Consider the following 11,677-nt stretch of genomic DNA (forward strand, 5'->3'; position numbering starts at 1 on the left):
CTTACAAGATAACACCTCACAAGCAATTCCACTCAATTTATATACTGCTATCCATTCCACCCATACCTATCCTGGCGTGTTAGATCTCATTTTGTATTTCAATGGCCTTTTATATGTTCACCGTTTTAAACGTTTTTAATAAAATATTTTTTTATGTTTTTAAATTATTTTAATATTTGTCATTAAAATAAGAAAAAAAAAACATTTACCTTTTAACAATCAAAGGGTTAGAAAAGCGGCGCAAACACTGAGAACTAGGAAATGTTACTTGAAATCAAACTGGTCCTACAGTACTATCATCTTGCAGACTTAAGCCGAAACCCCATTCAGGACTACTCACCTCACTAGACTTCGGAAGTGCACGAGTATCTCAATGAGGTGTGTGGACGGCTTATCTTCAGCATGGGGTACAGTATAGCATTGGGAGGGTCCTAATACAGCTGCTCCATTGTTGACATTACTGTAGAAGTATACTTCTATCTTCATGTTTTATCTCCATCAAGTGGTCAAACTGGGCAACACTGAAAATAAAATAGCTTTTTAACAAAAATGTAAAAATCAATTTAAAACACACACAAACACAGCTTTAACTGCTGTTAGTGGACAATTCTCAATCCAGCAGTGACATTGAGGTGTTTAAAAACTCCAGCAGCACTGCTGTGTATGACCTTGAGGTCTTTGGAACACAAACAATGGAAAGTAAGGACTAAACGTGATGAACATGCAATGTGGTTCTCACAAATAAAGAGAGTACAAACAGTTTATTTTTTCATTTTCTTTTTTTCAAATTGTTTTTATTTGTCATTAGTAAGTACATTAATAATTCCATACATGTACAGCTTTGAGGGTCTGTGCATACGTCTGGCCCTTTTGATCCTGGTTTAACATAATAAAATAAAATGGACTACTTTCGTGTATTTAAACTAAAGTTCAACTAAAAGTAAAAAACATAATATCTAAATAAACTGCTATGTAAAACTAAATATGTGCTATATTGCATCTACGTCATCCCTGCATAAAAGCTCATCCTGAAAATCTCTGTAAACCATAGAAAACACTGCATACCGTTTAAAGAAACCTAGCTGATAAAATCAATATAATAAATATAAAGTCATAGCCATCTTGTTTAGCATGATGTGGAGAACAACAAAAAAAATCCCCCCAAAAAACTTTCCCTTTACTGTTGATGTGTTTTATGTTTATCAGAGTTTCCCTGTTCCCGTGAACAACATTATAAGCAGCATTTGTGAGACAGATTATTAGAAAGTAAAATAATTCCCAGAAGATTAGTGCAACTTTATAACTTTTTAAAACAATTTTAAACTGTCCCTATTAACACCCTGAACCCTGTGCGTGCTGGCTATTTATCTGTTTATACTAGTTTAAAATCGTTCTGCAGCCTTCATCAGTGGGACTTGTAATCATCTGCGCTCATGAACACACTCTCACAGACTGGTGTGGGTGGCTCTGATCATGTGACAAATGAGTCTGATGAAGAAACACAGTAAATATAGGAACATATACAGATAGATGTACAGTGACTTAGCATATTCGTTTGGTTTAACAGACTGGCGTAATAGTAACAAAGATAACAGTAGATATATAGAACCATCAGTGCACTCCTCTTCCAAAGCTTGTGAAGACCAACATTAGCATACAGATGTTTAACTGGACTTTCTTGTGTTACAAGATGAGGCCCAACCCACCCCAGCAGCTAGCTCATATCTGCAATGCTAAATTAACTGCTTAGTTACCAATTTCTTAACACATTTTGTATTATATGTTAAATTTAGCTGTAGTTTTTTTTTACAGTGTGCATAATTAACACTCAATCACAGTTCCAAATAAGCCAGAGTAAATAACCAGTCTTGCAGTAGTACAACACAAGCAGACATCAATACAAGTATATGTGGATAAACACAAAAAATAAGCTGAGTGCAAAAAACATGATGGATGCCTTTCTATAAACTTCATTACTAGCCATGCAACCCCAGAGAAGACAGACAAATGTTGGTCTGCTGAAATCAGATTTTTGGCTGTACATATTAAGGTTGTGTTCAGCCTGCAAATCCCCAATCTGATTAATAACATATCTACACTGTATTGTATCTGTACAGCCAGATACCACATTTTTGCAAACCAAATTCAATCCAAATTTGGAAGTGATTTAAAATGTCATTATAATTAGATTTGTACAGATGCATCTCATTCTGGAGGCTCTAGATGCTCAAATCAGATTCTAATATAACTTTTTCAGTCACTCACAAGCAGAGACCTTATTAATGAGGAGACCGCTGAATTAATGGAATTTCTCTAATGCTAATCACGGTGCGCGTTTACATAATAGGTCCCATTCTTTAACAAAATAACCAATCAGCTTGTGCTGAGAGTAAAGGAGAGTCAAGGTGCTGGTGGAAAAGCCTACCTCACTGTGGTGATCAGCTCAGGCGCAGCAGCCACAACAAGCATTTTTGATCCAAAGTTACAAACTGTTCATGAGGTTTTTGTCACATTTGGTCATTTTATAGTGGTGCAAATTATGTTGTTCAAATAGTAATTAGACCTTCAGTTTTGAGTATTTTGGTCTCTCCCTATTCAAACAGGTAGTTGGCCGGTCTTGTATGAGTGGATATAACTTTCCAGCCGCATTGCCAAGATGGCTGCAGAGTGAACTGACTTGCCTACTTTAAACAAGGCACCTCCATAGTTTCTGCTTTTGCAAATGAAAACATAAACACAGCAAACCATGCAGATATATTTGTGATGTCTGGACACGCAAATCTGATATGATCACTTGCAAATAGCAGTTAACAATCATCCAACCAGATCGGACTTGCCTGCAGTCTAAACGTTGCCTTAATGCAGTGGCTCAGCAACACCCAATCATTCCGTAAATGATCATACTTTCACCCTTTTCCCTCAATAAGCAATACATTTAAACTATTGACTGGCTCTAAATGTTTATCAATAGCTGACCATTCCAGATGCAAAACAAATGTTTTGCAGTTGTTGACACTGCATAATGTCCCTGGATCAACGAATACTTAAACCAAAGGCAAATAAAACAAGGTTTAGGTTTGTGTAAAGTCCTATTTGTCCTGAATTCATGTGGCAACTCATCCATATTGTTCTTTACACTCAGCAGTTTTCTGATGTCTCTTCCAAGGGCAGTTTTCAGTGCAGTCAACAATCTAAATGCAGAAAAGCACAACAGTTACACAGTAGGAATCTCTGTCAGTGACAGTGACCAACAGTAACCTGACATCCAGATAGTGTAACTACACATCTTTCTTCTCACGCTTGAGAAGAGTGTATTTACATCAGTTGCACTTGAGTCAGACTGAAACCTGATCACTATGTGGGACAGGTTATGCAAATTAGTTTGTGGTGTGGCAATTATTACTGGTATTTTGGTTGTACTGGGGGGGTGGGGGTAGGGGTTTGGCTCTCGAACGTGTCTTGAAGAGGGGAATATGTTTACTGTACACTGATAAAACATGTGCACTAAATGTGGCTCAGACCACCCTCTCAAGTGGTTTGAGTGACTAAATTTGTATCTGTGTTAAATGCGTTGTGGTTTGGTGTTTTTATGCTTGCAATTTTATGTGACTTATGCAACCACATGACTGACTGGTTAGATAATTGGTTGACTGAGTAGAGCAGTTAGTTGTACAATGTCATTTACTAAGCATTACTCCAACTTTAATGTGTGCTGTGAGCCTCTAGTTTAATTACAGTTCCAGAGGAACATTTCTGTGCGTGTTTTGAAGAGGCAAGATATTTATGTAATGCAGTAAAAGGTAATAATTTATCAAGATATTGTCATTAATGCAGTCAATCTTTGTGTCATTTGTGATGTACCCACAAGCTGTACTGCATCTGATCCATCAATATATTCTTACCTATGTTTCTTTGTAGTAACTCTTACAAAAGGACAAGCCTTAACAGAACATTATTAAAATTATTAAAACTTAACTTACGTTGGAAATAGATCAATATATATAAATGTAGTGCTTTACAATCCTGATATGACATTTAAATGCTATATAATGTATACTGTATATCAGGTGTAACTCTCACTGTTAATAGTTTTGATAACAGCAACATGGGAAAGATTACTATGCACAGCCTACCCTTGCAGTCAATCCTTTATACACAGTATTGGTTGAATTATTAACATACTCAAAATAAGATATTTATATGAAAACATATGCTACAATTACTTATTTTGCATTGTGTAGTGCTTGTCCAACATAGCAACAGTTACTACAAAAGAATACTTATTACAAATTATATCTAATTATAACCCCCATCATGAAATATAATGTAATGCAATTGCCTAGTGCACGTCTTATCATCTCAAAACTGACTATTCATTTCTATTCTGAGCAACACTATTAAAAGTATTCAGGGGTTCTTAAGTTTGAAACTGCTTTGAAGAACCTTTAAGAAAGCTTAATGTGCTTTAAGGAATCTTCATGAAACATTTTATTCTAAACACATGTTCTTAAATGTTCCTCAAAGCACTTTAGCTTAATTTAACAGTGAAAGCTGTCCTCATCAACATGTATAACATTGCACTGCTGACTGCTCTCCTCCTCATTCTCTCAAGCTATTTTACTTTCTGTGTCTATCTCACTCAGACACCAAGTAATCTATAAAAACAGGCTTCAATCTGGTCCTCCTCAATGGCCCCTAATGACAGAGTGACTCAAGAAACGGAAGAGCTGAAGATTAATAAAAGGAGTCTTGTTGCAGGAAGTGCATGTTAATATATGACCCAAGTGTTTGTCGTGAACATGTCTGCTTCTCAGAACTGTGGTTGAGTGTGGTTCAAAAAATTGTTGACCCAAGTATCATTACTGACCACATGTTTTGGTTCAGACCTGTCTGCTGCACTGTGTACCTGCAAAGATATCTCTTTACTGGAATCTCCTGTGTTGTCATGTGTTTGTGTTGTCTCCTCTGGCACAACGAGATCAACTTCTTCTTTAGTGTCTCCCAAAAGAGAACCATGATAGTGGTGGACCTCCACCACCAGGTTATTACAGCTCTCCTCCTTTATTCTTTGTTCTGGTCCATCTCCGTTAGCTGTATTATGTTCAGTAGCAACAATTTCACACACTCTTAGCTCCACAGTGTTGAGGTCAGTAGTGTCCACCGTCGGCTCGCCAGAAGCCCCTTCACATTGTAAAGTGGGAACATGGGGAGAAGGGCTACTGGAAAAAAATAACATAGTCAATGGCTTGAATGAGTTCTGGATCAAATATTACATTTTGTATTAGCTGTACTGGTGTTTTGATTGTCTCAATATAGAATTTATAAAATGATAATAAATAATTAAATATTTGTTGGTGATGATCATAAAAGTATTTGTACAGTACATATTGTCAGACCTTATGGGTTGGTTTCCAAAACAGGGATTAACCTAGTCCTGATCTATACAACACTGTAAATGAAGATTCTTGATTGAAAGAAATATATCAACTAGAAAATGCTTTTCCTCTGTCTGGGAAACAAGCCAGAGATGAATTCTGAAAATGGGCATTAAAATCCTGTATGGAAGCATACAGGACAAATACACAATTCAAATACAAAATTCCTAATGCGCTTTGTATTCATGCTTTTCTTTTTCTTTTTAATTATGGACTGTCAAATGAAGTTCATTAAACATGGGCAACTTTAAGCCACTCACTACAGGTCGGAAAACAAAAGGAATCAATGCCCTCAAGACATTGAAACACTGCCAGGATTTTCCAGCTTACAGTTTTGGCAGAGCATATTGTTATTGTTAAAGGAGATCTAACAAACAACACCTGAAAACATCCAAGACAAAAAATATATAATCTTACATATAATCTGCAGTAAGGTTTAGTTGTGTCAAAAGAGATGGTGCACCATTCTACTGTGCAACATTGCTTATATAAACCACTTTTATGGCAGAATCATAAAAAAAAAATATTTAACTGCTTTTTAGACTATTTATTAAACTACGTAGTGGTAGTGAATTCGGACACTTTTTCATCATTAGCATTCATTAACAACGGTACACATACAAATGTGTGTGGCTGAGCCACATTTAAGGTCTGAACAAACCAAAAGTGAGTTCTGAATTAGAGTTAGATAAAGCACTGTGCTGTTCATAAAATAATGTTTTACTGTAAATTGTTTATGCTTATAAACATAAGTACTGAATAACAATATACATAGGGAAATGTAAAATGTAAAATTGGCTTAGTAAATGCTGTTGATTTAAATTCATTTCACTGAGTTTCTTAGTAATGAGACACATAATGCATTTTGGACCACATAAAGCCAAGCCGAGATTATAGTGCCCTCAAAATCATGTTTAAATACCACTTTATATTTCTCTCAAAGATGGTAGCCTAAAGGACAATTTATACTTCCGTGTACCCTATACCCTAACTATATGTCACGTGACACAGACAGCAGCAGCTGTGATTAGTCTGCAAAGCCTGGCGTTCCTGCCCAAACATTCCCGCCTTTGTGGTTTAAACTGCAAAGTGCAGCAGACACACCAACCCACAAGCATAAATATGCAGAGTGACATTAAGTATGGCACTTGCACAACTCTACATATATATGTTTATTTGTATGAATATTTGTAGACATTTTATAATACACATTAAAAACCTTGCTTGTATGTACAATGGTGGTGTTAAACATCTATTATAATAAATAGCTGTAATTTAAATCTAATACTGATAATAGAAATAGCTTTCTTTTACTGTTTACAAGTGGATAAATTCCATCCATACCTTTCCATTGACTCATAAGAAATTGGAGCTGGGCATGGCTCCACCGACCCATCCTCTTCCTCTTGAGCCCAGCCGCGATTGGAGGAGGCGTAGGTCAGAATGGCGTCAGTAACACTGAATGGAGTGTGTCCCTGTACACAGTCCTCAATGTGGCCTACAGGAAGCTGAGTCTGCAGGAACAGATGAAGCTGGCTGTCTGACAGACACACGGTCATGTGAACCACCCTGTTGTGCAAAGACAACGTCAGATTAAATAATGCCATGCCCCACAGTGATCACAAGCTATGACATTTTCAGAATAAGGAAGAAAGTTAGCTGACGCTAGAAAAAAAAACATACTTTGCAAACCTCATCAATTTTACACGTCAATAACGTTTTTTTTCCCTAAACACTTTCTCCAGTATTTGTTCTGCTTTTCTATTGATTATTCTTAAATGCTTAAAGGAAATCACTCAAATGTAGTTGTTGTTGTTAAGGAAGAAAAAAAACAGGCACAAAACACAAAAGTACTATTTGATATTTTTGAATAATCCTCACTTCCTTCTTTTTGTAATGTTCATATAAACCAATTAGAAACTCAATTCACAATTTAGAAGCTTTAAATGTCACATATCTAGAGTAAAACGATGCTACTTACTTGTCAAGGAAGTTCTGTAAACCTTTTCTCCTTTTTTCGATGAAGTCTGTGTTGTTAAAGGCAAACACTGATTTTCCAGGTAGGTCAGGAACAGGTCTGTGTGACAAATATATAAAAAAAAAAAAATATGAAGATACTTTTGTGTTTTATTTAGTAAGATGTGAAAGAACATAATTTATGATTAAATATTGACATTCTTTTAAAATTAAACTAAACAAATTATTCAAATCCCACATGCAGCTTAACTTACACAAGGCCAGCATTCTTTTGCAGTTTCCTCTTCAGCCACACAAACTCACTGTATCGACGGCGCACACAGGAGGTTTTAGCTGTGAACGCCTTGCTGTTAGTCTTTGGACAGAGGTAGAGAACCATAGTTACATTATAAAAGTAGAATTATAAGTATAAGCATATATTATTATATGTGTGCTTTGAGTTTACTTGATTATCCTCTGCTTGTAAGGTAGGCTGGCTTTAAGATACTTTTAGCTTAATTCTGTTAGAACTGTTTTTGTAATCTTGGGCTTGTTGGGACTTGTTGATTTGGGTAGCTGATTCAGGTGTGGTTTCTGAAGACACATCTTTTCAAAGAGTTCCTAAACTAATAATAAAAAAAAAATAAAAAAAAAGGTTCCTAGGGTTCTTAACATGATTAAGCTCTATGTATCTCTTGATCCTAGTCTACAAACTAGCTTTGGATATCTTAAGTAACTTTGAAGCACTGTTGTAAGTCGCTCTGGATAAGGGCGTCTGCTAAATACCATAAATGTAATGTAATGTAAATGTAATATTATAATTGAAGGAATTTCAAAATCACACGTTAAAACATCGGTAACATTCTGACATTTAAAATCACAGATTACACTGTAAAGGTTTGTTAAAGTTTAACAGATATGATAAATCTTTTGATGAATCTGCTTACATGAAGAAAAATCTTGAAGTCCACGTACGAGTTCCATGATCCTTCATTCACTACCCGAGGATCCTGAACCCTCACGGCAATGAATTCCTGTAAACAACCAAATAAACTATTGTTAATCCCTATGAATTCACACCCAGTATCAGCATCAGCAAACACAGACAAGTTATTGTTGTATAATAATTATATAATATCAACATTGCCATCACAATGTCAGTGTGCAAAATAGTCTAATAGCTTAATATGCAATATCAATTACATGAAACAGGTCATATTACAACTTTTTTGCTGTTTGATATAAAAGGAAAATTCACTGTAATCATACACAGTAAACATAGCCCAATAAAATACATTCAATTTATGAGGCATTTCAGATAAGATTAATGTTTAAAATAGAATCATTTGCCTCTAGCAATATTGTAGCAGAGGCATGCCACTTGTAAAAAATGTAACAAAAAAAATTACAGTTAAACTGTTCTAATGCTGCTGTAACACCCCTTCATATCTCCAAAAATACAATAAAAAAAACTAGTATCTAGGGAACTTTTTAAATTTTCCTTATGTCTATTCCTCCACATACTATAAAGATCAGCGTGTTACCATTTATAACAACAACGATACCAAAAAAAAAAAAAAAACTGAGAGTGCCAAAGAGGAACTCTTACATCTTCCTGACTTTTGATCATCCTACCGAAGCTGAACCAGCACACAGGACATCTGTGGGATAAAGAAGAAGAGAAAAGGAAAAGAGAAAGATAAATAAACAGTATTCCATTGCAGTGACATCAGAGTATCTGTATTTTTTTATTTATTATCAGCACCACAGGCATGTTTGTTACTAACAGCTTTTTTTCTTTTGGTTCTTGATTTTGCCAGAACTGGAGAAGCCCAAGGATTCGAGTGATAAATATATTAAGGGGAAAATCCCTCTCTTGAGCTACCAAAGGAAACATCCCTACAGTGCGCTGATCTCTCAGTCCAGAGGAGAAATAAACAGCTTGAACAGATATAAACTGCTTGTTCTGTTTAACCTTTGCCTCAAGCCCTAAACCCTCCCACTTATTAACCCATTAAGGTCTAACACATACACTCAGTATGAAAAGGACTTGGTTTGAGTGTATGGTTACGCAGAAGTCATTTAAATATTTATTATTTGGTCAACGGTAATAGTAATACCAGCAGAAAAAGCTGAAGATTTTTACTGTTTAGATTTATACTGGATAATCATTTGGAATATATAAAATAAACCTTTCTAAATTACTAGGTTATCTAGATTTACTGGTATTGATGACAAAAAGGTTTCCAAATGAGAACATATGAGCCATAAGAAAATGTTCAACGTTAGATATGAATATAAATGGGTTACTTAACCTAGTGTTCAACCATGTTTGCTGACTTTCTATCTATCTAACTATCTATCTATCTATCTATATTTATATATATGCAAATATTTTAGACAAAGCCAATTTTTAGTAAAGAAAAAGCTTCTTTTCTGGGCAGTAAGTGTATATAAGCTCAGTAAAACACTAGTATTACAATAAATACAAACAGCAAATTTACAATAAGCAGAGCTTTAACATCACTGTTAACAACACATTGCCTAATCTCTCCTCATCCAGGTTTAGTAGCGTTATTTCTAGTTCTCATCATATTAACAATGTGAAACAAAAATGTGAAACTAAACTTTGTTCTACAGCTTGGCTCAGGATACAAACCTATTTTAAACTAATTTGTGTAATTAGCTTATATATATATATATATATATATATATATATATATATATATATATATATATATATATATATATATATGACAGATTGAAAACAAGACAGGTGGGGGAAAACAAATCCATATTTGAATCTACAGAGACATTAAAAACTGACAGCTAAATCCTTAACAGTTGAATTGAACAGTAGATTAAGTTCGTCTAGAAAAAAAAGGATGAGGCAATAGTACATTGTTTACTTTTGCTTTTATTTACTTTAATATGTGTGTGTGTTACTTCATTAATATTCTATGTTCATGTACACATATTTCTGTATATAAATCTGTCTAAATATTCTACTTGTTCTCCTTTTAATTATGAAGTGTTATTTGTTAGCTAGTTAGATTAGCTTGTCAATTGTTTGTATGTTTTGTTTGTTGGACCCCAGAAAGAATATCAATTATTGAAATAATGGACATTCACATAAAATAAAAAATTAAAACATAAAGCAATAAACTGACCTGTCAACCCTAAAGCCTTATTTTTTAACTAGATAATTTTGCAGGTTCTGGAATGTTCTAGTTAGCTGAGAAACCTCAGGCAACAGTAGCAGCTGTTAGTGAACAGGAACAGAGTAAACAGTGTTAGATAGATAATAAATACAGCATTACCTTTATCAACAATACCCCTACAGCATCGTGACCTCAGTCTAGAATCCACGTTACTCTACAGGAGCGTTATTAGATATAGAGATAAAATAAACTTTATCTACAGATAAAATGATCTCTCCCCGCCGGACTGAGCTCTGTAATGTAATTATTCATCTTCCTCCTCCTGCCGTCAACAACACTCACCCTCAGCCTGAGTCACTTTCACCGCCGCGCCGCCCACAGGCCCGGAGGAGCTGCAGCCCCAAACACGTGAACTGGCTCTGTCCGAAACGCAGGACATGCTGACTTGATGCCTTGCTGCCTACATCCAGAAGGCAGTGTAGTAATAAATGTCCCTGCTGCATCCAGAAACTTTTGCTTCTCCTTCTCTCCTCCTCCTCCTTTCCTCTTCCTCCTCTACCATCCCGGGAGAAGGTGGAGGATTCGAGGAGAGATCATGAAGTGGTGCGGCTCAAACTGAAAAGCTTTTTCCAAAAAGAAAAACTATTTTAATAATCGTTTATGTTAGTTTGTATTTCTTTTACAAATAAAAATAGGTGCTGAACAATTCAGGCTGAAACCTTCTAGATTATACAGAGACTTTTTCTTACTTACAGTTTGACTTGGTTTAATGTTGCCTTTAGCTCTATCTGGACGGGATTAGTTTCTTAAGGAGTCCTGGGGTAATTTGCTCTTTTAGGGGAGTTCCTCTGTGATTTTATTCTCATCTGGAACGACCATGTACGTGTTTTTCCCAGAAGTCCTCTGAGAAAATTACAGGCTGAATAACTCTGTGGTCCTCTGGTAATTTTAGTCCCCTCCGGACGGACGCACAACTAACCTTCGTCACCTTGCATTTAAAAGAGTAATAACAATTATAAAATAGCTATTTGTCCACTGCTTTGCACCATAATTACACTTGGGTGTGCGTTTCCACGGAGATCCATGTACACACAACAGCAAGTGGAAATGGAGGAGCTACTGAAC

At 35.5% G+C, this 11,677-nt stretch overlaps 1 protein-coding gene across 4 annotated transcripts; it reads right to left on the reverse strand.

The window, feature by feature from the left end:
• Positions 1-760: 760 nt before the first annotated feature.
• On the reverse strand, positions 761-10,896 carry snx11 (sorting nexin 11). 4 transcript variants are annotated; one of them, XM_049464355.1, is made up of 8 exons: positions 9,179-9,308; positions 9,001-9,052; positions 8,339-8,425; positions 7,667-7,767; positions 7,417-7,512; positions 6,780-7,004; positions 4,907-5,219; positions 761-3,191 (listed from the first exon to the last, which is right to left on the reverse strand). In XM_049464355.1, the coding sequence occupies exons 1-8, from the start codon at positions 9,286-9,288 to the stop codon at positions 3,117-3,119; spliced, it is 1,059 nt and encodes a 352-aa protein (XP_049320312.1). In that variant the 5' UTR covers positions 9,289-9,308; the 3' UTR covers positions 761-3,116. The 4 variants fall into 4 exon arrangements, with proteins under 4 accessions (XP_049320312.1, XP_007259161.1, XP_007259162.2 ...); XM_007259099.4 differs by lacking the exon at positions 9,179-9,308 and adding an exon at positions 10,712-10,896 and having other exon boundaries at positions 761-5,219; XM_007259100.4 differs by having other exon boundaries at positions 761-5,219; positions 9,179-9,306.
• Between the last annotated feature and the right edge of the window lie 781 nt (positions 10,897-11,677).

This window comes from Astyanax mexicanus, chromosome 15, assembly GCF_023375975.1.
Source record: "Astyanax mexicanus isolate ESR-SI-001 chromosome 15, AstMex3_surface, whole genome shotgun sequence".
Classification (NCBI taxonomy): domain Eukaryota; kingdom Metazoa; phylum Chordata; class Actinopteri; order Characiformes; family Acestrorhamphidae; genus Astyanax; species Astyanax mexicanus.